Genomic DNA, 27,967 nt, shown 5'->3' with positions numbered 1-27,967 from the left:
ATAAAATAAAAATGACCCCATGAATGTTTTTTTTTTTTTTTCTTTTATTGAAACAACTTTTTGGGAATTGAATGATTAAGACACAAATGTCCTACCCATGTATCGCCCAAACAAAAAATAGATCCTTCCAACAAAGAGAACATTTTCAACAATAAAAAAAGTGTTCAAATTAAATTTTTTGAGTCTGAAATATTTTAATTGCATTCAAAAACTATTTTCTATCATTGAAAACATTTATCTTTTCATTGAATTCACTTTTTTATTGATTCTGTTGTTTGTTTGTTTGTTTGTTCAAAGCAACTTCTATTTTGATTGAATAATAAAGACACAAATGTCCTACCCATTATATGGTCCAATCAAAAAACAATGTTACTTCAATTAAAAAAGTTGCTTTAAACAAAAAAGACTGCACTTCTATCAAATAAAACATTTTCAATCAAAGAAAAGCAGTCTTCAAATGTATTTTCTTGAGTCTCAAATATGTTTTTGCATTCAAATACTTTTTTTTTCATTGAAGTGAAGTTTTTTTTAAAATTGAAAATATATTTTTTATTGAAGCAACATTTTTTTTGATTGAATAATAAAGAAACAAATCTATCTTCATACTTTCTGGTAAGGGGTTCTTCTCCAGGCGGGCCTTAGGTGTTCAATATTGTACGGTCATCCTCCTTTCTTTCAGATGCCTCTGTCTGAGGGAATCACAGGACGTTGTTTCTCCATCATAACTCTGTTTGGACCTTGGCTTATTAAAATCCTCGCTTGTTGCATTGTCACAACAAATATCACGGTAAGACCGTTTTTATCAGCCAAATAATGTCCTCAAACAAGCACCATAGAAATATCTCCAAGGATAGAATAGAGTAGTCATTCTTCAGTCTTTGAGACCAGACATGCTAAAATGATTACATGAAGGACATCTAGGCATGGAAAAGTTCAAGAGAAGGGCGAGAACCTCAATCTATGGCCAGGCATAAATGCTGATATAGACAGAATGGTGTCAAGATGTAACCTGACTCCACCAGATGGATTTGCTCCGCATATCCATCTGGAAACCTTCCGTTGAAGTAATTTTGGGAAGGGGCGAAAATACTGGTTAGCTGATTGGCCTATGTTGGTGATAGACGGGCCAAATAAACCAATCAGATCAACGAAGCATATGACGTACTAACAGAGCGACGAGGAAAACACAACCACAAGCCAGGCTACTCTCACCGAAACCAATCGGGAGAAGAGCAAAAACATCTTTTCCTCTGAGAAAAGCCTCCAGAGCAGTGTTTTGCTCTTCTTTCAGTGATGAAATACTCTGTAATTCCGATTTCTGTAAAACTTGCTCGATAGCCACGCTAACGCTAGTTTCATCGGCTGAAGCCGCCATGTTCTTTAGACTGAACTGTCGCGCTTCTCGTTGCGTCTCACCTCAACCCGCCTCAAAGCCAACGCTGATTGGACGTTCGTTTGGTGAACGGCTCCAAATTTTCTTTAACAGAAAGTAGCCAGACTGATCTGCGAGTGAAACCTTGAAAGCTTGCGAGATCAGGATGGTCTCGCGAGGATAGTCAAGATTTGCCATATGTCTAAAACATCAAGCCAAGCAACCAAAAGAGCCAATGGTAATCACCAAAATACTGAAGAGTCCTGGCAAAAAGTTGGGACTGATTTGTTCTACTTTGATAGAAAGAATTACCTGCTTGTAATCGACTACCTATCAAACTATCCAGAGATTGCACCGCTCCCAACATGTCAGCGGCCTGTGTGATTAAGCACATGAAATCCATCAGGCATGGGATTCCTCAAGTTGTGTCCAGGGACCACGGCCCATCCTATAGCTGCAAAGAGGTTCTGGATCTTGCACAAGAATATGATTTGGTCATGTGACTTCTAGTCCCCTGTATGCTCAATCAAACGGAAAGGCTGAGAAAGGTGTGCACTTTGTCAAGCAGCTGCTTAAGAAAGCGCAAGAAAGTCATTCAGATCCATACTTGGCTCTGCTGAGTTATCGAGCTTCACCTCTTGAGCATGGCCTGTCCCCTGCAGAAATTCTTATGGGACGCAGACTACGCACCCCACTTCCATACACCTCTGAACTGAAACAAAAGGAAGTGAAACAAAAACATCTTCAAAGGAGACAAAAAGCAAATTATGACAAGTCAACAAAGAGCTTAGTACCTCTGGCTAGGCATGACACAGTAAGAATACACGATTCCAGCACCTGGAGCAAGAAAGCAACAGTTCTTGAGGAAGTGAGTCCAAGATCTTACTTCCAAGATCTGACTTACCAGCGTTGAGAAGATCATCACACCCTGTCAAAGCACCTGACAGGCTGAATCAAAAGGACTATGAGCTGCATCCTTTTCATTGAAGTTTGAGTTATGCTTTATGTTGTTTCTGAAGTAATGTAAAGTTGAAAGGAAGAAGAAAAATAAGTTCATAGTCATATATGTGACTCACCCAAGAACATAATAATATAGAGATACAAACTGCTTATAATAAGTATAGAGATTGCTGGTAAAATAGTTTATGTGTTTTCATCTCTAGAAAAGGGAGGATGTGATGATTAGTTAGAGTTGCAGTTTTACCTCCTGCCACCAGATGGCCACAGATATGATGTACTCCTCGGATGTGTGTGTGGGTTGCAAGTCATCAGTAGATGAAGAATGTATACCTGTATCCTCCTGACTCCTTACCTTAATAAATAAGTTTAGTTACAAACCCAAGTGCTTTCGGTAACAGGCTTGATATACTGAGAAACATCTAAAACCTGTGGGAAGCTGGGTCAGGGATGTTGTTGGTGATACCAACCTATACCCAAATAATTAAATATAAAATGACAAAACATGTTTAATTCATTTCTGAATTGTTTTAATTGTGCAAAAAAAAGAAAAACAACAGAAACATGTCAAACCAATTCTGCAAAAAGATTTCGAAACACAAAAAGGAAAACAATAAGAAAAGCAAAGCTCTGAAAAGTTCAGGGCGTTTGATGTCAGCAGCAGAGAAAACAGCCAACCAATGAGCACCAAGCTGTCATTCAAAGCTTTTACATCGAACCCAAGTGGCTCCACACTGCAAAAACAATCTACAAATAAATCAACGTTTCTTAAATTAAGTGTAATCACCCTTAATTTGAGCAGGTAAATAAGATGATTTGCAAATGGAATGAGTTCTTTTACTCTTAAAATAAGATAATTAGATAATATACACTTGAAATGGATCTAAATCCCTTTATTGTAGCACAATGGGGAAATTAACTCTGGATTTTAATCCATCCCCTTAGGGAGCAGTGGGCTGCCATTGTGCGGCGCCTGGGGAGCAGTGTGGGGTTAAGGGTTTTGCAACCTTGTCACACTGGAAAAATGATCTAGAAATAAGTAAAAATGTCTTAAATTAAGTGTATTTACCCTTAATTTGAGTAGGTAAATGAGATAGTTTGCCAATGGGATGAGTATTTTTTCTCTTAAAATAAGATAATTAGATAATATGCACTTCAAATAAGACAATGCAATTGTGTTTTCTTATTTTAAGTGTAAATTGTCTCGTTCCATTGACAAAATGTCTGTTTTACCTCCTCAATTCAAGACAAAATGCACTTATTTTAAGAAAAGATGGCTTATTTAGATGTTGATTTTTTTCCAGTGCAGAGCACAAGCGTACTGCTCTAACCACTACACTGGAAAAACAATCTAGAAAGAAGTAAAACTTTTTAAATTAAGTGTATCTATTCTTAATTTGAGTAGGTAAATTACATAGTTTGTCAATGGAATGAATATTTTTACTCTTAAAATAAGATAATTAGATAATACACACTTCAAATAAGACAATGTAATTGTGTTTTCTTATTTTAAGTGTAAATTGTCTTGTTCCATTTGCAAAATATCTCTTTTACCTCCTCAATTCAAGACAAAATGCACTTATTTTAAGAAAAATAAATTTTTCCAGAGTATGCCAACATTCCCCACAAAATAAGGCAATGCAAACGTTTTTTCTCATTTTAAATGTAAACTGTCTTGTTCCATTGGCACTCAATTCAACAAAACAAAAAAATGCACTTATTTTAAGAAAGAATGACTTATTTAGATTAATATGTTTTTGCAGTAAATTACTGAACAGCTTTTTTTATTTGATAAAAACTGTTAAAATAGTCCTAAAACGCTGCAGGATCCTCAAACAGATAATAAATAAATTATTGGTTCCTCAAACCATCAGAGAAGCAGATTATTTTGGTAGAGTTCCCATATTTGCAGCATCCTGACTCTAGACTCGAGAATTAAAGCTTTATTGTTATTATGTCATGGTTAAAGTTAAACATTTTTCTAACTGAGGCTCCTTTAAAAAATTTTTAAACGTTTTGGTTAAACCTGAGATGCTTTCTGATTCCCTTTATCTCCGCTGCAGCAGAACCTATGATTGTTTCTGAGTCCAAACCAGCATGACTGGCGGTAAATGATCGGCCTGTTTTAAGGGAAGATGGAGGCGCCGTCTTCCGTTAGCTTAGGAAGCTGCAGCTCATGTTGAAAGTTCTGCAGAGCTCTAACAGCAGCATCCAGCAGGTACCGGTCCGGTCCATCAGGGCGGCCTGCCGGCACTGATGGATCCAGTCATAGTTTTTTCTTTTGTCCATGATTCTCACACGTTTTCTCCTCCTCATCCTCCAGACTGGACTCGACCACATCAACAAGGACGAGACGAAGCTTCAGAACCGCAAATCAACAGAACTGGATCAAGCCCGAGCTTCCACACTTATTTTCTGTCGGACTCAGGTTCTTGGAGTGGACTGGATCTTCAGCTCGCTGTCTTCGTTCCTCGATATGACGACTACAGCCTGCTTGGAGAACCTGGTCTGATGGAGGCAGGACACAGCTTCCACATGGGTTCTACCCTCCAGACTCGCTCCGTTTATGGATAAAATGGCGTCACCGCTTTGAATGGTTCCCTCGAGGCTAGCTGCTCCCTTGGCGAAGACCCGGTGGACCTGGACATAGCAGAAAGGAACAGAGCTCAGTTTAAGGTTCTTCTGCAGACAGCAGAGGAAATATGAACAAAGTGAACCATCTTTCATACTAGAGTAATAAAAATCTTTGCTAAACAAAGCATGTTTAGGGTAGGCAATAATAAGCTTTGCTTCAGCCTGTTCCTTTATTTTTGGTAAATTGTTGTTTTGTTTTGTTTTGTTTTGATATTGTAGTTTTGTTGTTAATGTTGGATTATTTGCTAAAAAATAAAAGTGAAAGTGTTTGCTTTTTATTTTACATCATGAAGGACTTTATGATGCAGAAGCCTTTAGTGATTTTATTTATCATATTATCTGCCATGTCAGCGTCGATTGGTGACCTGAGTGTTGGATGTTCCTCGTTTTCTTTAGTTCCAAAAAAAAATTCTCCCTGTGGCTTCCAGCCAGGGGCGGATTTAGGAAATTTGGGGCCCATGTCAAAGACAGGCATGGGGCCTCTGAATTAAGAAAACAACACATAAAACAGACCCATTATACAGACGCAGACATTTTAATAGAATAGACATCTGTCATTTGTTTTATCTTTTGTCCCTCACTAAGCCCGTTCTCAGCTGATTGCTCCTTCCTGTTTCCAAAAAGGTGACGGCAAAAGTAAATAACCCAGTCCTTCTTTTCACTGTAGACAAGCCCTGATCTGCTTATCTGTTCTCCATTTTTCATTTGGATGAAATAATAGCTTGAAATAAAAACGAGCCCATCTGCATTTTCACTTCTCTGTTAGAAAGGACAACAAAAAGCCTGATGTTTTCCACTTCAACATGAGAAAAAAAACAACAGCTAAATAATTGATTTCTGATCATCAGTAGCAAATACAAACAAAGCTCAAAACTTAAATTTTGGACATCAATATGGTTAATAAATACTCAATCTTCTTCTCTTCTCTGCTCGTCTTCATGCAGTCTGTTTTCAAATGGTTTGCTGCTGTTTGTTTGGACCTTTCTGCACATGTGCAGCAAATGGACTGATCCAATATGGAGGACACTGAAGGGGGGGGATGAGACACACTTAATATTATAAGCCTTCTGATGGTATTTCAGTGAAAGGATTTTTATCACAAACGTAATTAATGTGACAAATAAGTAATAGCTGCATTAACAATATATATGTAAAAGGAGATTTATGAGGCCCCCCAGGAACTTGGGGCCCTAGGCAAGATTTGCCTAATGGTAACTTCCAGCAGTGACATGTTAAACTGAGAAATCCAACTTTTTATCACCTATGCACGAACTGAACCCTGATTCTAGGTTTTTTTCCTTAAACCTGCAGCTTATTGTGGTCATGTGTGTCGCTTCCCCTTGCGGTTCAGTCTGCATTCACCCCACCGATGGGATACGAGGAGCATGGAAGGTTGTTATTGGGAGCCAGGAAGGCAATGTTTGCTGCAGTTCTCCAGCAGAAAGCTCTAATTCACCTCCAGCTCCACTTGCTTACAGTTTTAGCTGATTCTCTAAAGAACGCAGCGCTGTGCCGCAGTTACAGCAAGGAAGGAAATGGATCTTCATTGCAAACTTTCAGTAATAAATAAAAAAGGTAATTAATATAATAAATGCTTCAATTACACTATAGATTTATCTTAAATAGACTGTTAACCATGACAATAATTAAATCAAAACCACATTTTTTTATCCTGAGTGTATGAGTTGACATTAAGAGTTTTTCATGTCTTTCAGAGGGAGATCCTGCAGCTGGAAATGTACAGTAACGCGAGCGAACCGCCATCCTGGGTCCGATGAGCTTGGACTAAAATAAAGACTAAAATGTTCTGACTTATAGTCGACTAAAACTAGACTAAATAAAAAGATGATGTCGACTAAATGTGATAAAAACTAACAAGCGATGCTGAAACTGGACTAAAACTGAAACTAAATTTGAAAATGGCTGCTAAAATTAACACTACTGAGAACTTACAGTTATTTGTTTCTGCTCATCGTCGGCACCGCCGGCAACACTAAAGCCCAGTCCTGCACCTTCTTCCTTATTCAGGACAACAAGCACAGCGTGGTTGTTGTTGACGACCTGAAAATTTAACATCAAGAATCAATTAGGAAAAAAAAATAGAGAAAAGCTTAAATATGGATGAGTCAATATGAGGAGCATACATCAGTTGAAACAGTTTGACTTATTTTGATCGTTTTCAATTGTTTATCTTGAATTAAACTCACTGGCCACTTCATTAGGACATCCGGTTAAAACCAGACTGGATCAAAGTGTCAGATTCATTCTAGCGCCACCTATTTGGTGAACAGCAGCAATGCAAGTACAGAAGGAGAATAGAAAAACAAGCAGTCTGAGATGTTTACAGCTTTGTGTTTACACTCTGGTCATAATGGGTTAGACACGGTTGGCTGTAACGGCACCAATGGGCTCATAGTGGGCCCCCTGATGTGGTCGTCTGCTGCAGCAGCAGCCATTCAGTCTGATATGTTATGGATTCGTCACACACTAGTGTTTACTTCCCCAAAAATCCAACATCCATTGGCAGCTTCAGCGTAGCTTGGATTATCTTTCTTCTCTGTTCTGTAGTCATTTTGAAACTCGCCGATATGTAAATGTACTAAGAAGCTGCCAGCTGATTGGCCGGTTGCTGAGACATCTTGACCTTCCAAGATGTCTCAGCTCTTCAAATGGAGATCCACAAAGCTTACAGGTCTGGCAAAGTGAAGGAAGAGTTTCCAGCAAAAAAATAAAGGTTGGTTTTTGATGAATTTTTGTTCATTTCATATGTTTTACTGTAGTGTAAAGTTAGATAACAAGAAGCTAATAGCAGCCACCTGGTATCTAGTCTAATGCTATATTGTTTTGAGCATTTGATATATTCTGCTCTTGGAGGGCTAAGGGATCAGAATGCTGGCGAGGATTCTCAGTCATCCAGGTCAGAGTCATTCCAAAAAAGTTAAAAAACAATCCACTGGACTTTGTTTCCAAGTTTGAAGACGTTTCGCTTCCCATCCAGGAAGCTTTTTCATCTTAAAAATGTCAGAAATAGTATATTACAGCCTAAAGAAACCAAACGACCCCCATTCCAAAGGGGACCTGTTCGTCTGGTTCAGTTTTCTAAGCCAAAACAAGGCTTTGATTTTGGTCTATAAAGCCTCAAACTCAACGCTATTTCTGACATTTTGAATTGAAAAAGCTTCCTGGGTGGGAAGCGAAACGTCTTCAAACTTGGAAAAAAAAAAGTCCTGAGGATTGTTTTTAACTTTTCTGCAAGGGATCAGACTCCATTTTTGTTCTGGGCCTCTCTGGGTCCCATCTTGAGGAATACATATGGGAGAATTATCCTGCCATAATGCAAGAGCACATCATTTCAATTTGAGAAAAGAATTTCATCTTCTTGCACTCAAAACTTATAATGCTCACACTCAAAACATGCGCTCTCTCTCAAATATTTTCTCTTCTCTCTCAAATCTTTGTTTCTTCTCTCAGATTTAATGCTTCTTGCACAGATATTTTCTCCTCTCGCTCGCCTTCTTCTCTTCGCGCACAAACCGCGCTCTGCTCGAGTCTCAGATATGCTCGCAAACCCGTAGGCTCTGGTTGCGGATTTTTTTTGCTCTCTCTCGGATTGCAGTAGGATCGTCGCCTAGCAACCTTTCCAGCCAATAGAAAGACAGCCTCAGAAAGGGTATGCTTGTTTAACCCCACTGAGTGTGCCTGTGCTACTACGCCACTTATAACGGCGTCAGCTGAAACTGCTATTTACAGTAGTTTTGTGGCTCGATTCACCAAAGTTCAGCTTTTAATGATAACCCAAACAATTCTGAAGTAAGTAATTTTAAACAATTAGTGGTTTGTTATGTACAAAAGCAAAGAACCGACATATTAAATTATTATCTTGAAATACTTTGTTTTGAGTGTGAGCATTATAAGTTTTGAGTGCAAGAAGATGAAATTCTTTTCTCAAATTGAAATGATGTGCTCCTGCATTATGGCAGGACAATTCTCCCATAAATACGGCGATAAATTGCTCTTTAAGGGAGGGTTACCTGTGAGCGCGCCTCGGTCCACTCCAGCAGACTCATCACAAAGGACCGAGCCATCTGGGAGGTCAGCAGGGTTTGCAGCTTACACTGACTTAAAGGACTTTCTACCAACTCCTTTAATCTGCAGAAACACATTCAAGAAATTTACAGGAACAGCCACATGACCTCTGTTTCAAACAGTTGGATACTCTTCCAACAAATGTCTGCAAACATTGACCTTCTGTGTTTTTCCTCACTAGTTAATAGTCAGGTTTTATTTTGCTCTTTCTATATAGCTATATACAGCAGGTGAAATAAGTATTGAACATTTTTCTCTGTATATATTTCCAGTGGCGCTATGGACATGATATTTTCACCAGATGTCAGTAACAATCCATGCAATCCACACATGGAAAAAAATCAAATCATAGATGAAAGTTAGAAATGAAGTTCTATTTCATCCCTACTGAGACTTCGTTTCGAGTAAATTATGGACGCTACCCACTCAGGACACTTGGAATACATTGGACAAGCAGTATGGAGGAATATTGACATGTTTTTTGTGGACTTTTATGGACCTTTCTGCCTCGGGTGCCATAGACCTCCATTATTTGAATGTCAGCAGACAGCAAGAAGCCTCCCAGATCTCCAGATGCATTTGAGATATCAAAAAAGTACTCCAGAGTGTTGTTCAGCATGGGGGTGAGTAGAAAATGAAGGCTAATCATGTTTTGGGTGTACTATTCCTTTAAAGTGATCTCTCTCCTGTGATATTTACCACTAATTTAGGCTTCTCTTAACCGTTTCCCAGTGTTTTGTGGTCAGACGATATCTGCACATCATCCATTATGCATCCAGCAGATGACCACAGCTGGTCCACTTTGTTGAAGATGCAGGATGAAACTGCAGAGGTCCAACAGTGATAATAAAAATGATGGCCAGCTCAGCTCCTGAGTCAGTTCTTCTCACCTGGTTCTGGTGTCCGTCCACATTCTTACAAATCGACAACTATCTAACAGGTCTGTGCTTGTGAATATTTGTGAACGAACACTTGACACCAGAGGCTCAGGAAGATTTCCTGAAATAATTTCACTAGATGCTAGAAAGGAGAGGTCTGGAAACCAGTAAATTACCCAGATCACTTTGTTATACTAGGCTGCTCAGTGAGCAGTGGGTAGCACTGCTGCCTTGCAGCAAGAAGGTTGCGTGGGTTCTCTCTGGGTACTCCGGCTTCCTCCCGCAGTCCAAAAACATGACTGTTAGGTTAACTGGCTTCTCTAAAGTCCACTTAGGTGTGAGTGTGTGTGGATGGTTGTTTGTCTCAGTGTTGCCCTGCGAAGGACTGCAGACCTGTCCAGGCTGGACCCGCCTCTCACCCGTAGACAGCTGGAGAAAGGCACCAGCACCCCTCACCACCCCACTTGGGATTAAGTGTGTCAGAAAACGGATGGATACTTTGTTCTACCTAACACCATTCAGATATCCTTTTTATGTACATAGTATTTTTTTTTGTGTTTTTGCACCTAATGTTCCTGATTCACCCATGTCAGATTCATATTGAATGACTTCAAAAAAGGTTTATGGTGCTTTTATTTTGAAGGCAGTAGGCCTTTCTATTTGCGGTAAAACAGCCCATTTTCCTGCCTTCCTCCCAGATGGCTTTATAAAAGATATTACTGTTTTCCATGCATATTTTATGTAGCCTCGTGAGACCATGCTGATCTCGCAAGCTTTCAAGGTTTCACTTGCAGATCAGTCTGGAGACTCTCCGTTGAAGAAAATTTGGAGCCTTTCACCAAACGAACGTCCAATCAGCGTTGGCTTTGAGGCGGGTTGAGGTGTGACGCAACGAGAAGCGCGACAGTTCAGTCTAAAGAACATGGCGGCTTCAGCCGATGAAACTAGCGTTAGCGTGGCTATCGAGCAAATTTTATCAGAATTACAGAGTATTTCTTCACTGAAAGAAGAGCAAAACACTGCTCTGGAGGCTTTTCTCAGAGGAAAAGATGTTTTTGCTCTTCTCCCGACTGGTTTCGGCAAGAGTAGCTTGGCTGTTAGTACGTCATATGCTTCGTTGATCTGATTGGTTTATTTGGCCCGTCTATCACCAACATAGGCCAATCAGCTAACCAGTATTTTCACCCCTTCCCAAAATTACTTCAACGGAAGGTTTCCAGATGGATATGCGGAGCAAATCCATCTAGCGGAGTCAGGTTACATTTAATGTGGCGTCTAGTTGGAAGGCGAACAGGTATGTTTTTGCTGTATGGTGCTGTTTTCTTTTTTGCAATGATTAAAAGTTTATTTTTAGGCTGTAACTAATGATTATTTTGCTAATCAGTTCATCTGCTGATTATTTTTTCAATCAATAATCAGACAGCCAAAGGTTCCTTAAGGAAGATCTTATACCAAATTAAACCAGGTAAAAACTAAAACCTTTCCAGGGTTCTCGATACTGCATATTGACAGGCAAAATCATATTTTTTTTATCTTAAATGAAAAATGTTGATATATTTTTTAAAATTTTGATGTTATTACAGCTCTAATTCGGTTGTTCTGACAATTAAAATCAAATTTTACAGTCTCTATACTCCAGAAGATTATGCAATTACTAAATTACTTCAAATCAATTAATCACAATTAATCAGATTAATTGTTTCAGCCCTAGATTATTTATTTTGTATATGCAAACAAAGTTTAAAGCAAGCTAATAAAGTAATGCTAGCTAAGGACATTCATCCTTTAACGTTTGGTTGACCAAATGAGAAATGTGATCATATGTAAATCGAATAATTTTTTGCTTTATTGTATTTACAGCTTAGTCTATGTTTTTTTTTTTTTCCTGTTTGATGAATAAAGGGGTTGGAATAACAGACCAAGTCTGTCTGCTCAGCTTTAAATGCATCGTCTGAAGTCTGGCAAGAATCTCAAAGAAACAGAGCTTTGCAACATAGACTGTCCTCATCAAAACAGACCACCACTCTCACACCGTGACACATTTTGGATGAGTCAAACATCTAAACATCGGATTTTTTTTTTTTTTTATACATAAAAAAACTCAATTGAGAATGGAAATAATTTTTAACGATGCTTTAAAAGTCTGAACTGGGGCTGGTTTAGAAGTGATATATTGTTACTCCGAACACAGAATGAAGCTGTTGTATGTTATCCTTCTACATCCGCTTCCTGTCGGTTGATGCATTTATTTTAAGTGAACCAACTTAAAATATCACTTTTATTGACTGTTCTAATAATTCAAGTCTTAAAAGGTAACCAACGTCTCCTACTGAGGAGGTGTAATATTTTTATTTCATACATCCTATTACTACTAGAAAATCAAACTGAAGAGTTTCTTCTAAACTTTGCTTCTCACCTGATGGACCAGCCATACTTCTCGGCCTCTGGGGGCCGCTGAGGTACGTCCTCAGAAGGCGTGTCATCCGCAGTAGCGGATTGGCGGCTGGGGTCAGCAGCTTTATTCCCTAGGCTGAAGTTCTCGGTGCAGAGCGTTTCCAGGTCGGGCATACTGACGGCCCGAAGCTGATGAACCTTCCTGCTGGGAAGGCGGCCATGTTTCCTTCGTAGCACCAGAGGGGTCCTTGTCATGGTTCCATTTGGAGCTTTCTGAGCTTCATCCTCAGCAGGTTTGCTTAGAGGAGGTGGGAGGGACGCTGCTGCTGTCAGAGGGTCGTTGTTCCTTCGCTGTCCGCGCCAATGCACAGAATTAACCAGGTCCATATATCCAGCAATCCTCTGGTTGAGAGAAGCAGTGTACGCTACCGCCAACGTGTGGACCTCGCTGCTTTTGGCTACAGGTCTATCCAAGTGGGCCAGGCTTTCGAAGGACTTGATTTTATGTCGGACAGAGAAAGGCTTGCAGTCTGTGGACAGGCTGACATCTTTGGAAAGACTCAGTCTGGGACCGTTCAGCTTGGAAGAGCTGAACTTTAACCCCATACCTGCTTCTGGGCCGTTTGCTGCCGTTAGCTGAGCTTTTTTAACACGATGCAGGGAATTCAAGCCTTGACTTCTGGCTCTGCCGTTAGTCATTTCTCCTCTGGAAATGGGAGAAAGCTGGGAGGCCAACCTGGAGTAGGCTTTGCTTTTAGAGTCTTTGGCGGCTCTTAGTGGTGGTGAGGTGAGAGAAGGCGGAGGACACAGCTGGAGTTGTAATAATGTCCTCTGAGTCATGGGCGAGGCCGGCTGCTCCTCAGTGTCAGATGAACTGGAAGCTAAATGGCTCTCCTCTGTTCCTCCTGTGGGTCCATGCCGGGCCGTGTTTGGGTTCCTGTTACCGGTCCTGGATGATTCAGGGCTGCTCTTCACCTCAGGCTGCTTGTTCTGGTTCAGGAAGCTGGACATGAACGTTACCGGCTGGAATTTACTGAGCTGCTTGAAGGCCACATTTGTCTCAGAAGGGCTTTCACTTCTAAACGTCTGTTCTGGTTCTACTGAAGCGGACCTGATACTTTGAATAACTGAAGCTTTGCGGATCAAAGAACCATTTTCCATCTGATGTTTGGGTTCATCGCTTTCTGCAGGACTCTCTGAACCACCAGGAGATTTAAAGCAAGCATCTGGGTTTGAGTCAGCTTGATCTTCTACGACTCGCTCGATTAGGTCAGAACCTCCAGACTGTGGTCCAACATGGAGAGCCTTGGATTTAGCTGAAGATGTTTGACTCATCAGGTTCCGGCACAGAGCTGAGGACTGTGCATCATGAGTCATGGTTTCAGGGTCCTGGTTAATGGATGCATTACCCGTCCTGCTGGGTAACAGCCTTGTTGACTCCTCAGGGGCCGCCCATGGCATGTGATTGAGGTCAGAGAGCAGAGGAACCTCAGCGGTGCTCTCTTTGTCTGGTGGAGACTCAGAATGTTCCTGGTTATTCATAGATCCATGGGAAAGTCGGTCCATATCAGGGGACCTGAAACCATCTGGATGCTGTGGATCTGTGGAGCAACGCTTCACCTGCTCAGGACCTGAACTCTCATGGAGAGCATAATCATCGCTGCTCTCTCTGTTGTTGTCAGAAGCAGATTCGCTTTTTTCAGTTTTGGAAACCAGTTCTGCAAATGGAGGGCAATCCTGGGCGGCACGCTGAATAAAGCAGCCGTGGTTTATCTGCAGTGCTGCGGTGTTTTCACTGACAAATGAGAGGAGCGGGTCACGCCCATGTTCTTCTGATGGAGCATCAGGTCTGCAGGAGATGGTCGGCTGGAATCCACTTTCAGTTTGCTGTGAGTTCGTGGATGGTTCTGAGTTTCTACACGGAGCTTTAAGATGTTTCTCTGGAACAGATGTGGTTACGTTCCGTCTGGTGGTTTCATCACCGCCGTCCACTGACGAGGTGGACGTCTGATCTACAGCTGAGATCAAAGAGTAGCTCAGTCAGATGAAGCTTAAAGAGATATCCATCCATCCATCCATCCATTTATCCACAATTCTTCCATCCATTCATCCATTTATCCATCCATCCATCCATCATTATTCCAGCAGTCCGTCCATCCATCCATCCATCCATCCATCCATCCATCCATCCATAAATCTTCCAGCAGTCCATCCATCCATCCACCCACCATCCATCCATCCATAATTCTTCCAGCAGTCCATCCATTCATCCATAATTATTCCAGCAGTCCATCCATCCATCCATCCATCCATCCATCAATCTTCCAGCAGTCCATCCATCCATCCATCCACCCACCATCCATCCATCCATCCATCATTCTTCCAGCAGTCCATCCATTCATCCATAATTATTCCAGCAGTCCATCCATCCATCCATCCATCCATCCATCCATCCATCCATCCATCCATCCATCCATCCATCCATCATTCTTCCAGCAGTCCATCCATTCATCCATAATTATTCCAGCAGTCCATCCATCCATCCATAATTATTCCAGCAGTCCATCCATCCATCCACCCACCATCCATCCATCCATAATTCTTCCGGCAGTCCATCCATCCATCCATCCATCCATCCATCCATCCATCCATCCATCCATCCATCCATCCATCCATCCATCCATCCATAATTCTTCCAGCAGTCCATCCATCCATCCATCCACCCACCATCCATCCATCCATAATTCTTCCAGCAGTCCATCCATCCATCCATCCATCCATCCATCCATCCATCCATCCATCCATCCATCCATCCATCCACCCACCATCCATCCATCCATAATTATTCCAGCAGTCCATCCATCCATCCATCCATCCATCCATCCATCCATAATTATTCCAGCAGTCCATCCATCCATCCATCCACCCACCCACCATCCATCCACCCACCCACCCACCCACCATCCATCCATCCATCCACCCACCATCCTTCCATCCATAATTCTTCCAGCAGTCCATCCATCCATCCATCCATAATTCTTCCAGCAGTCCATCCATCCATCCATCCATAATTATTCCAGCAGTCCATCCATCCATCCATCCATCCATCCATCCATCCATAATTATTCCAGCAGTCCATCCATCCATCCATCCATCCATAATTCTTCCAGCAGTCCATCCATCCATCCATAATTATTCCAGCAGTCCGTCCATCCATCCATCCATCCATCCATAATTATTCCAGCAGTCCATCCATCCACCCACCATCCATCCATCCATCCATCCATCCATAATTCTTCCAGCAGTCCATCCATCCATCCATCCATCCATCCATCCATCCATCCACCCACCCTCCATCCATAATTATTCCAGCAGTCCATCCATCCACCCACCATCCATCCATCCATCCATCCATCCATCCATCCATCCATCCATCCATCCATCCATCCATCCACCCACCCTTCATCCATCGATCCATCCATCCATCCAACCACCCACCATCCATCCATCCATCCACCATCCATCAATCCAACCACCCATTCACCCATCCAACCACCCACCATCCATCCATTCATCCATCCATCCATCCATCCATCCTGACCTAGAGAGAAGGAAATGGACTAACTGTTCTCAGGAGATGAACACAAACCTTGTATATAATCAGGGAGAACCAGAAGAAAGAACTCTGCTAATGTTAGCCAATCTGAAACGCTAAATGAAAGATATTGCTGTGGGAGAATCTTCTATTTTGGAAACTGATAGAACCCCTGATCATTCTTAAGTGATCGGATCACAAGTCTGAACTTTATCAAGTTTTCAGTTTATTTGATTTCTGAGCAAAGGAAACATGTGGTTCCCTTTTTAATTGTGTTCTATTTCCAGCTTAGTGTGAAGCAGCTCATACCTGTTAGGAAGACACTGAGCCATTTCACATCACAGAAAAATAAAAAGTACTGCTCCACAGCAATATCCAAGGAGCATGAATCACTGGTCTCTACGGTGGATCAGAACCAGAACTACTGAGCAATGCAACAGGCTAGATCTACGACTGGCAGCTAGGACGTCTACGACACTCTGAGACATAATCACCATGGACATAAAGCCAGACGGCTGCAGGCTGCCCTGATGGAGGGGTGGTCCTAGAAAACAGGACAAAATCTATTGAAAGGCTGACTGGAGGAAAACAATAGACACATGAAAAAAAAAATATGTGGAATGGTTCAACAGACCAGCTTGGAAAACATAAGAGATCAGCCTCAACGGCTAGTTGTCCTCCCGCAGCAGTGTGTCGCAGTGAGCCTGTCGCAGATATTTTTGATTTATGCCCAATTTTGAAGCGTGGGCTGCGCTATGTTAACCTAACTCCGCCAGATGTATTTGCTCCGCATATCCATCTGGAAACCTTCTGTTGAAGTAATTTTGGGAAGGGGCGAAAATACTGGTTAGCTGATTGGCCTATGTTGGTGAGAGACGGGCCAAATAAACCAATCAGATCAACGAAGCATATGACGTACTAACAGAGCGACGACGAAAACACAACCACAAGCCAGGCTACTCTTGCCGAAACCAGTCGGGAGAAGAGCAAAATCATCTTTTCCTCTGAGAAAAGCCTCCAGAGCAGTGTTTTGCTCTTCTTTCAGTGAAGAAATACTTAAATCTGCATCTGCATCCTGTTCACTTCCTGTTTGGATTAACTGAGTGTGCAGCTGTTCAGAGGAACTCCATCTGAAGTTAAGTTATTTTCTCTGTGATATCTCTGTATCTAAGTAACTCTAACTGACTACTTTAAAACATAGCACCTTCTGCTGCACTTTTCTACTGAGCACTTGTCAGTTTCACACGGTTTTATTTCTGATAGCAAGGAGTAGCTAGCCTAGGCTAGCGCTAGCTTAGCATTGCTATGGCTTCTCTCTCTCCCTCCCTTGACTCTTTTCCAACTCTTCATTCTTCCTCTCCTCTCTCCTGCTCTCTGTGTCAGATGTTCAGTTATTCCTCTGCCTCCTTTAGTGATAATGGGATGTGTAATAAGTGTAGTATTTTTGTAGCTTTGGAGGCGAGGGTGTCAGAGTTAGAATCCAGGCTTCAGGCTGTTGAACATCCAGGAGTTAAAGTAGGCCCCCCACGTAGCTGTCCTCCAAAAGTGCCTGAGCAGCCAGGCGATTGGGTAACTGTACGCAGAAAGCGTAGTCGTGGATCTCTGCCCACTGGTCACCACCAACCCGTTCACGTTTCTAACCGGTTTTCCCCACTCAGTGACACACCCACTGAGAAGCCCACTCTGGTGATTGGCAGCTCCATAGTCAGAAACGTGGCATTAGAGACACCAGGGACCATAGTCAAATGTTTGCCGGGGGCCAGAAAGGGCGACATCAAATCCTACCTGAAACTACTGGCTAAGGATAAGGTTAAATACAGTAAGATTGTTATTCACGCTGGTGGTAATGACACCCGGTTACGCCGATCGGAGGTCACTAAAATTAGTGTTGCTTCGGTGTGTAAGTTTGCCAAAAAAATGTCGGACTCCGTAATTTTCTCTGGACCCCTCCCTGATCTGACCAGTGATGACATGTTTAGCCGCATGTCGTCATTCAACGGCTGGTTGTCTAGGTGGTGCCCTGAAAACAACGTGGGCTACATTAATAATTGGCAATCCTTTTGGGGAAAGCCTGGTCTGATTCGGAGAGACGGCTTCCATCCCACTTTGGATGGTGCAGCTCTTCTTTCTAGGAATCTGGCCACATTTATTAGTCCTCCAAAACCCTGACCACCCAGGGTGCAGACCAGGAAGCAGAGTTGTAGTTTAACACACATCTCTGCAGCTTCTCTACTGTTACCCACTCTTTACTCCATCCAGACAGTGTCTTGCCCACGACCAAAATCTAATAAATTAGCAAAGATTCCCCAAGGAGTAAATCGTGATAATCTAATTAAAATCAAAATAACTCCAATTGGGGAAAAAGTTAAAACAATTAAATGCGGTCTGTTTAACATAAGATCGCTTTCCTCTAAAAGTCTACTAGTTAATGACTTGATTTGTGATAATCACATTGACTTGTTTTGCCTTACAGAAACCTGGCTGCAGCAAGAGGATTATGTGAGCATAAATGAGGCAACTCCTTCAAGCTATTTAAATTTTCACATACCCAGAAGTTCTGGGCGAGGAGGAGGAGTAGCAACAATCTTCCAGTCTGACTTACTGATTACTCCCAAAACAATTAATACCTACAACTCTTTTGAACATTTAACCCTTAATTTCCCTGATCCAAATTTCAAGGCAAGAAAACCTCTTCTTTTTGTAACTTTGTATCGTCCACCAGGTCCTTACTCTGAATTTTTAGATGAGTTTTCAGAGTTCCTTTCTGATTTGGTATTAAATACTGACAGGGTCATCATAGTGAGAGATTTTAACATCCATGCTGACATTGAAGGCGATAGCTTAAGAGCAGCCTTTAATGCTATCTTAGACACTATTGGCTTTGTTCAGAGTGTGAGTGGTCCCACGCATTATCATCTTCATACTTTGGATCTTGTGCTGATATACGGCATAGAATGTGAAGAAATAACAGTATTTCCTCACAACCCTGTCCTCTCTGACCACTTTCTAATAACCTTCAGGATTACTTTAACAGAGTTCTCCTCCCCCAAAAGAAGGTTCAATTTTAGTAGATCTTTATCAGATAGTGCAGTTATAAATTTTAAAGAATCTGCTTCACTTTCTCTCTCCTCTGTGTCGCTGAGCAGTGCTGCAGAGTGCAAAAGCTTAGCTTATTCCCCTTCACAGGTTGATGATTTTGTTGATGGGGTTGCTAGTTCTCTGCGTATTGCCTTAGACAACGCAGCTCCTTTGAAAATGAAAACCGTTAAAAATAGAAAGCTTGCTCCTTGGTTTAATGCAGAGCTGCGTACTTTGAAGCAAAATGCTAGGAAACTGGAGAGAAAATATCGCTCCACAGGCCTGCGAGAGTCCTTCCTAGTCTGGAAAAATGGTTTACTGCTGTATAAGAGGACCCTTTGTAAAGCAAGAGCAGCATACTTCTCCTCATTAATAGAGGAGAATAAGAATAATCCTAGATTTCTTTTTAATACAGTTGCCAAACTCACCCAGAGCCATAGCTCTGTTGAACCGTCCATTCCACCTGCTCTTAGCAGCAATGATTTTATGGGATTCTTTATAAATAAGATTGATCTTATTAAAAATAAGATCATAAGCACTCCTCTATCCGTGATTATACCTGAGGTAGTCATGGAATCTGAACCGGGTTTAAGACTGCTTTGATCCAGTTGAACTTTCTGAATTAGCAAAATTATTGTCTTCATCTAAGCCTTCAACTTGTATGTTAGATCCAGTTCCAACCAGGTTATTTAAGGAGGTATTCCCTTTGATCTCCTCCTCCATTTTAGATGTGATTAATCTATCTCTGTTACAGGGATATGTACCTAAAGCTTTTAAGGTTGCTGTAATTAAACCTCTGCTTAAGAAACCGTCTCTTGACCCAGATGACTTGGTCAATTATAGACCTATATCCAATCTTCCTTTCTTATCCAAAATTCTTGAGAAAATAGTTGCCAAACAAGTTTGCGACCACTTACACCATAATGAACTCATCATAGCACTGAAACAGCTCTGGTGAAAGTCACTAATGATATTCTCATGGCCTCAGATAATGGACTTGTATCTGTGCTCGTCCTGTTGGATCTTAGTGCTGCATTTGATACAGTTGACCATAATATTCTTTTAGAAAGACTTGAATATTTTGTTGGAATTAAAGGAACAGCACTAGACTGGTTTAAATCTTATCTATCTGATCGAATTCAGTTTGTTCATGTTAATGATAGATCTTCAACACGCTCAAAGGTTACCTGTGGAGTACCACAGGGATCAGTGCTAGGACCAATTCTCTTTACTTTATACATGCTCCCAATTGGTAGAGTTATTAGACAGCATGGGATTAATTTCCACTGTTATGCTGATGATACCCAGCTATATCTGTCTATAAATCCAGATGAAGCTAACCCATTACATAGATTACAGGCATGTCTTGAAGACATAAAAACCTGGATGACTCTTAACTTTCTGCTTCTGAATGCAGACAAAACAGAAGTTATAGTCTTTGGACCAGAGTCTCTGAAAAAGAAACTGATTAGCCAGTCACTTCATTTAGATGGGATTAAACTGATTTCAGATAATAAAGTAAAAAATCTTGGTGTTATTTTTGATCAGGACCTGTCATTTAAATCCCATATCAAAGAGGTTTCTAGAATTTCCTTCTTTCATCTGAGGAACATTGCAAAAATTAGAAATATCCTGTCCAGGGGTGATGCAGAGAAACTAGTCCATGCATTTGTTACTTCAAGGCTGGACTATTGTAATTCTTTACTATCAGGAAGTCCACAAACTGTAGTTAAAAGCCTTCAGCTGATCCAAAATGCTGCAGCCAGAGTTCTGATGAAAATTAAAAAGAGAGATCATATCTCGCCTATCCTGGCTTCTCTACATTGGCTTCCTGTTAAATCAAGAATAGAATTTAAAATCCTCCTTCTCACATATAAAGCCTTAAATGGCCAAGCACCATCTTATATCAGAGATCTGATTGTTCCTTATGTTCCTAACAGAGCACTTCGCTCTCAATCTGCAGGTTTACTAGTGGTTCCTAGAATTTCTAAAAGTAGAATGGGAGGCAGATCTTTTAGTTATCAGGCTCCTCTCCTGTGGAACCAACTACCAGTTTTAGTCCGTGAGGCAGACACCCTGTCTACTTTTAAGGCTAGGCTTAAAACTTTCCTTTTTGATAAAGCTTATAGTTAGGGTGGCTCAGGTTATCCTGCGCTATCTCTATAGTTATGCTGCTATAGGCTTAGACTTTTGGAGGACATAGGGACCCCCATTTCATCATTCTGCTTCATTCTCTCTCTGTTCCCCTATTCTGCAGAATCTGTTAGTTCAATCTCTAACCTTCTGCTCTCTCTGCTTTTCCTCAAAGTAGCTTTGCCTCGTCTGTTCCTGTTTGGCTGTGACGTCATCCTGGAAAGAAACATCAGCTGTGCTGCTTCCATCAACACCCTTGTTTATAGATGTTGGAGATCGGCCTGTTTTCCAGTGTGGTCCTGTTTCTCTGACCGTGACTGAGTGGATGTGCTCTCTTCGTCCTCTGGCATGGGAGCTGCCTTGGAGCTCGTCTGCCTGGCTGTGTGTTTCCTGGACGGGGCCGCCTTTTACAGCTGCTTTTTGTATCTCTGCTTCTGTCTCCTTGAACCCCAGTCGGCCTCGGCAGATGGCCGCTCACACTGAGCCTGGTTCTGCTGGAGGTTTCTTCCTGTTAAAACAGAGTTTTTCCTCTCCACTGTCGCTACAAGCATGCTTAGTGTGGGGGATTGTATTTGAGTCAATGAGTCAATGCAATCAACTGGTTTTCCTTAGATAGAAAACTTTGTATCGATTTGACTGTATGATCTGGTTGAACTGTAAAGTGCCTTGAGATGACATGTGTTGTGAATTTGGCGCTATATAAATAAACTGAATTGAATTGAATTAAAAGTTGCTAGATAGCCACGCTAACGCTAGTTTCATCAACTGAAGCCGCTATGTTCTTTAGACTGAACTGTCGCACTTCTTGTTGCGTCACACCTCAACTCGCCTCAAAGCCAACGCTGATTGGACGTTCGTTTGGTGAACGGTTCCAAATTTTCTTTAACGGAGAGTCTCCAGACTGATTAGCGAGTGAAATCTTGAAAGCTTGCGAGATCAGGATGGTCTCACGAGGCTAGCGCTATGTTATTCCACGCCACAATGCAAGAGGGACAATCAGGAACTAGCCGTGGGTCTAGATACGGCCGTGGAGTTGAGGAAGTGGAAAAAGTTTGTGTGAAAATGGAGGGACATGAAGGTGAAAAAGAGCGGGGATCCAGGTGGAAATTGTGCACCTCGCTCTTCTAGCTGGTCCAACTTCATGAGTCATTTTCCACAATGGCAACAATACAAACAAAAAGGCCGGTAAGGTACCAAACGGGTATAGTGTAGAGCGGATGTAGCAATCAGAGGCCTCCTGTCTGCGGTACTGTCTGTGGTCACCTACAATTATCGAGAGGTCTACCAAAGTGTCTGCGGAAGGGGCGGGGGCATATCTGCGTTCAATACGACCGTCGTCACGCACCTCAAAAAAATCCTGACTATGCGTCGGACGGTCGCAAACCTACGCAGACCTCAAACAGAAGTGCGCAGACAAAAAGCAGCTGTGACTGGTCCTTGGTATGGCTTTCCGGCTGTCTGTGTTGTCGTCCTTCTCGATTCGGTGCAGGGGAGTGCCATTTTTAAAACCGAGGTACAACTACACTAGACAACTACTACGAAAGGTTAATCGGTCTTTTTGCCAACTCCATTAACAGAACCTGTTGGTTTTCGATGTATGGCAACTCGAGATCCATCTCCGTGACCATGATATCTTGTAGATATGCCTTTTTCGTTTTGGAAGATAAATACTCCCGTCGGCGCCGCCGAAGTTCTCCTGACCATCCGCCGAAGTTCTCGTGAGTTCTCGAACAGGCTCCCCCTAGAGCTTTGGTGGGAAACTGCTGCACATCCCTAGAAATTCCAGACCGACGGTGCAGAAGCATACCAGCAAAACTGGTTCGCGACCAGACCCAAGGGATGGGAATCGAAAAACGGTTCCTGTTCAGAACCGATTCCATGTGTTCCAATTCCATGGCACCATCTGGCAGCTCGCTTTAAGATTCCAGGCAGCACCAGAGCCTAGCGCTGGGCAGCACGACTTACGTCAAATTTTATACGCAAGTTACACACACGGCATTCAGTAAGCAAGTACGACATGACCGGGCGCAAGTCTAGAAAAGCAAAACAAAAGCGGTCAAAGCAATCGAAAGATTGGCTTCACTTTAAGGAAGAGAAAGATAGCAACAAGGTGCAACAAGTGGCAAATACATCCGCGGGAGGAAATACATCCAACTTCTGGACAGAAGCTAAAGTTACGACCAGCATGGAAGGCAACTCTGGTGGTTAGTAGCTAGTTTTATATCACTGGCTGTGCTTAATGTGGTTCCCAGTAAATCAGATGCCATTTCTGGAAATAAACAAGTTTCCTACCTCTCTTTGGGGTATTAAACGTGCTACAAAGTTGCTCCGAATTTAAGGGAATGAGACAAAGGTGACGCTCCTTTATTTAAATCAGGGTGAGATGAGTTTATTTCCCAAAATTGTACAGTAATGCTTTTTCATTAAACGCATGCCTTCTCCATTAGATTTAGATGACTGTGAGGAGACGGGTAGCCTGGGTGGCTCAGAGGTTGGAAGCTCCCGTTCACGGCCTTTGTTTTCCCCGAGGAAGGCAGAAGTAGAATGTCCCAGGCGAAGGTAGACGAATGTCACCGTGCACTTCATTGTTTCACAGAATTGATAAGAGAATCGGAATCGGGAAAATTTCATCAATTCCCAACCCTAGTTCTGACTCTGATCTCAGTTCAATGATAAAGTCCTGAATGAGCCTGACTCTACAGAAGTAGAGCTAATAGAAACAGTTGGAGTCTCTGAACTAAAGCTGGCTGCTGCCTAAAAGTTTCTCTGAGAGGATTTTTAACTTCAGATCAATCTTTATACGACTAAGTGACAGTAATCTATACCTACAGCATGAAAACAACACAGGAGGGAAAACTGATGAACTACTCATGAGCAGGTGTTCAGAAAAGAAATGTTTAGAAAATGACTCTTGACCCAGTTGACTCGGTCAATTATAGACCTATATCGAATCGTCCTTTCTGATCTAAAATTGTTAAGAAAATTGTTGCTAAGCCAGAGTGACACCTCTTACACCAGAATAACTTTCAGAAGAGTTTCATTCAGTTTTTAGAGCTAATCATAGCACTGAAAAAGTCACTAATGACATTCTCATGGTCTCAGATTTCTATCTGTAGATCTCAGTGCTGCAGTTGATCATAATATTATTGTGTCTGGATGGCCAAAAATTAAAAAAGAAGCAGTTTTAACCATTTAAAATCGACAGACTGAGTTGGTTTGGTCTGGCTTCCACGTTGTATTAACCGATGAGCATGCTACTGGAAGCTCCTCGTGCTGCAAGTTAAGTAGGAGGTGCAGAGAAGTTAGCACTTTTTTGGATGAAAACTCAGGGGTCATCAAAGGTGGATAAAGTCCAAACTAAAACAGGAGATCTCCACAGGCAGAAGATGCATAAACAACCCTTAGTTAAACTTCCATCTTCTTACATTTGGACTGTTGTCTTTGACCCTTTTTGACCCGAGACTTGAACCGCTGCCTGTTCCTGCTGCTACAAACTCATCTCATTGCAAACCTGACACATTTCTGATGTTTGTGTAGATGTACAGGTTTAAAGTTCTGGATTCAGCTTTGATGACAAAATTGGACGACCTATTTGCAGGGAAGAACAGCAAGACAAACCTGTGGCCTAAATCAACCATTAAAACATAAATCAACTCGTCTCTTTTTAGACTGAATGCTTATCGACCGCCTTCCTTTAGTGCTTCTTACCTGAAGCAGCACGCCTCACCTCCAAAGACAGAGTCATTGGAAGGTTGTGCATAAGTTCACAGATTTCCTGGTAATTTGAAGAGCTCACAGCTTTATCTCCGATCTTCACGATCTGGTCTCCTGGGCAGAGTTTGCTTTCACCGTTCTAGAAGATCAAGAACACCACGTCTTATAACGGCATTTTAGGAATGAAATTAGACCAAAGCTCATTCAGACGAACCCATTCTGCAGCCCGGTCAGGCTTTAAACCAGCAACCATGACCGTCAGAGGAGAGGACATGATCTCCAGGTCCAGTCCGAATGCCTCATCCTCTCTTCTCTTGAGGGTAACGGTGTGAATACCTCCTTCCCCCTCCCTGGGACAGAGGTTCAGTGTGGGATTCAATGCCTGTGCTGAGGGTGGAACATCGGGCTGTTTTGGGGGGTTTAGTAACTCAGCCTCGTGGGCCTCATTGTCACTAAGCTCCTCCTCTAAGCATATAACCCGTCGCTGGCGGAGCAGGGGGCTCCGCACTGAGGTGGGGCTGTGGGCAGAGGGGGCGGGGCAAAGGGGCTCCACAAAGGGCTGGAAGGGAACAGAGGTCTGGCTGCTCGATGCGATGCTTTCAGGGTCGTGGTTTATGTCCATCACGGAGGTGCCAAGTCCTGAGAAAAAGCATAAATACAAAAAAACATAAACAATGATGCAGCGTTTAGAAATAAACAACCGTCACACGAAACCAAAACTGTTTTACCTCGGGGCTGTGAAAGCTCGTCTTCTGTGGAGGTACTGAAGCCCAGCTGGTGGAGCCCTTGATCACTGTTTGAGCTCTTCAGACCGGATTTGGGGGCGGCAGGCTGGCCAGGAAGGTCATGAGGGAAGTACTGGGAAAGCTCTGTCTCTGAGCTCAGGGATGCCTGCATCAGCATCAAGAACATGGGACAAAAACAGCATGAGAGGAGTGTTGGTTCAAGGTCAGAGAACCAATCAAAATCTGCCTAGGGAGCCTTTAAATCCCTATCTTAGCAGAGGATGGATCGATTTTTTTCTTGTCATTACACTGCGCGAGCAACCCATCCCCATGGGGAGCCATTTTGCGGCGCCCAGGGAGCAGCGTGGGGTTAAGGGTCTTTGCCAGAGATGGGAGTAACGGCGTTGAAAGTAACGGCGTTACTAACGCCGCTACCTTTTTTAGTAACGAGTAATCAAAATGATTACTCTTACTGTAACTGTAACACCCCGTTACTGCACGTTACTCAGGTCGCACAATTAACCTTTTTTCATGATAGGACTCGTGCGCGCCTTGTCATGAGAGAGGGGAGGATGGAGAGTGAGGAGGACTCCAGCAGCAAAACAGCATTTTCCAGATGGAAATACCGGTGTTACGTCGAGCTGCGTTTCCCCTGCATCTCCGCACAGCGCGGGAAAATGAATCGCGGCGGCACGATTCAAAGCGCAAGCGACAGGAAACGTGCATGCTAGCTAAAGGCGCGTAACAGCCGCCCTGTGCTCGCGCCACAGGGGAACTACGGAGAGCGTGAACGATCATTAGCCTATATAGAGAAAGAGAAATATGGACGACAGAGAGAGAGAGAGAGAGAGAGAGAGAGAGAGAGAGAGAGAGAGAGAGAGAGAGAGCGCGAGCATTTTCCAAATGGAAATACCGGTGTTACGTCGAGCTGCGTTTCCCCTGCATCTCCGCACAGCGTGGGAAAATGAATCGCGGCGGCACGATTCACAGCGCAAGCGACAGGAAACGCGCATGCTAGCTAAAGGCGCGTAACAGCCGCCCTGTGCTCGCGCCACAGGGGAACTACGGAGAGCGTTAACGATCATTAGCCTATATAGAGAAAGAGAAATATGGATGGATGGATGGATGAGAGAGAGAGAGAGAGAGAGAGAGAGAGAGATAGATAGATATAGCTACATGTTGCAGTATCTATAACAACCCAAACACAGGATTTCAGAATTAGACATCCCCAGTTATTAATTTCATACATTCGCAAAAGTAACGCAATAGTTACTTTTACTACTATCTACAGGTGCTGGTCATAAAATTAGAATATCATGAAAAAGTAGATTGATTTCAGTAATTCCATTTAAAAAGTGAAACTTGTATATTATATTCATACATTACATACAAACTCATATATTTCAGATGTTTATTTTGTTTAATTTTGATGATTACAAATGACAACAAATGAAAATCTCAAATTCATCATATCAGAAAATTAGAATATTACTGAAGACCAATAAAAACAAAGGATTTATAGAAATGTTGGCCAACTGAAAAGTATGAACATGAAAAGTATGAGCATGTACAGCACTCAGTATTTAGTTGGGCCTCCTTTGGCCTGTATTACTGCAGCAATGCGGCGTGGAGTCGATCAGTCTGTGGCACTGCTCAGGTGTTATGATAGCCCAGGTTGCTCTAATAGTGGCTTTTAGCTCTTCTGAATTGTTGGGTCTGGTGTATTGCATCTTCTTCTTCACAATACCCCATAGATTTTCTATGGGGTTAAGGTCAGGAGAGTTTGCTGGCCAATTAAGAACAGGGATACCATGGTCCTTCAACCAGGTACTGGTAGCTTTGGCACTGTGTGCAGGTGCCAAGTCCTGTTGGAAAATGAAATCTGCATCTCCAAAAAGTTGGTCAGCTGCAGGAAGCATGAAGTGCTCTAAAACTTCCTGGTATGTGGCTGCGTTGACCCTGGACCTCAGAAAACACAATGGACCAACACCAGCAGATGACATGGCACCCCAAACCATCACTGACTGTGGAAACTTTACACTGGACTTCAAGCAACGTGGATGAAGTGCCTCTCTTCTTTTCCTCCAGACTCTGGGACCTTGATTTCCAAAGGAAATGCAAAATTTACTTTCATCAGAGAACATGACTTTGGACCACTCACCAGCAGTCCAGTCCTGTTTCTCTTTAGCCCAGGCAAGACGCTTCTGACGCTGTCTGTGGTTCAAGAGTGGCTTGACACAAGGAATGCGACAGCAGAAACCCATGTCTTTCATACGTCTGTGTGTGGTGGTTCTTGAAGCACTCACTCCAGCTGCAGTCCACTCTTTGTGAATCTCCCCAACATTTTTGAATGGGTTTTGTTTCACAATCCTCTCCAGGGTGCGGTTATCTCTCTTGCTTG

The 27,967-nt window shown here is 42.4% G+C and overlaps 1 protein-coding gene across 3 annotated transcripts in view; it reads right to left on the bottom strand.

Annotated features, from left to right (window-relative positions):
• Window positions 1-3,937: 3,937 nt before the first annotated feature.
• pdzd2 (PDZ domain containing 2) overlaps window positions 3,938-27,967 on the bottom strand; it is a 90,235-nt gene continuing 66,205 nt past the window's right edge. The window contains exons 18-23 of one of the 3 annotated variants that reach the window (XR_005281661.1): window positions 25,570-25,732; window positions 25,056-25,480; window positions 24,836-24,980; window positions 8,995-9,112; window positions 6,917-7,024; window positions 3,938-4,969 (exon numbers count right to left, since the gene is read on the bottom strand). Coding sequence is in view for 2 of the 3 variants with exons in the window: in XM_038295200.1 (XP_038151128.1) it covers window positions 12,340-14,339; window positions 24,836-24,980; window positions 25,056-25,480; window positions 25,570-25,732 (2,733 nt within the window). In the remaining variant the exon portion in view is untranslated. Of the gene's footprint in view, window positions 4,970-6,916; window positions 7,025-8,994; window positions 9,113-12,045; window positions 14,340-16,410; window positions 16,461-24,835; window positions 24,981-25,055; window positions 25,481-25,569; window positions 25,733-27,967 lie in introns of those variants that run through there. The other 2 variants (XM_038295201.1, XM_038295200.1) reach the window with 2 other exon arrangements.

This window comes from Cyprinodon tularosa, unplaced genomic scaffold, assembly GCF_016077235.1.
Source record: "Cyprinodon tularosa strain WSP-4 unplaced genomic scaffold, ASM1607723v1 ctg351, whole genome shotgun sequence".
Lineage (NCBI taxonomy): Eukaryota > Metazoa > Chordata > Actinopteri > Cyprinodontiformes > Cyprinodontidae > Cyprinodon > Cyprinodon tularosa.
The sequence above is the reverse complement of the archived record's forward strand: the minus strand, read 5'-3'. Positions and strand labels throughout refer to the sequence as shown.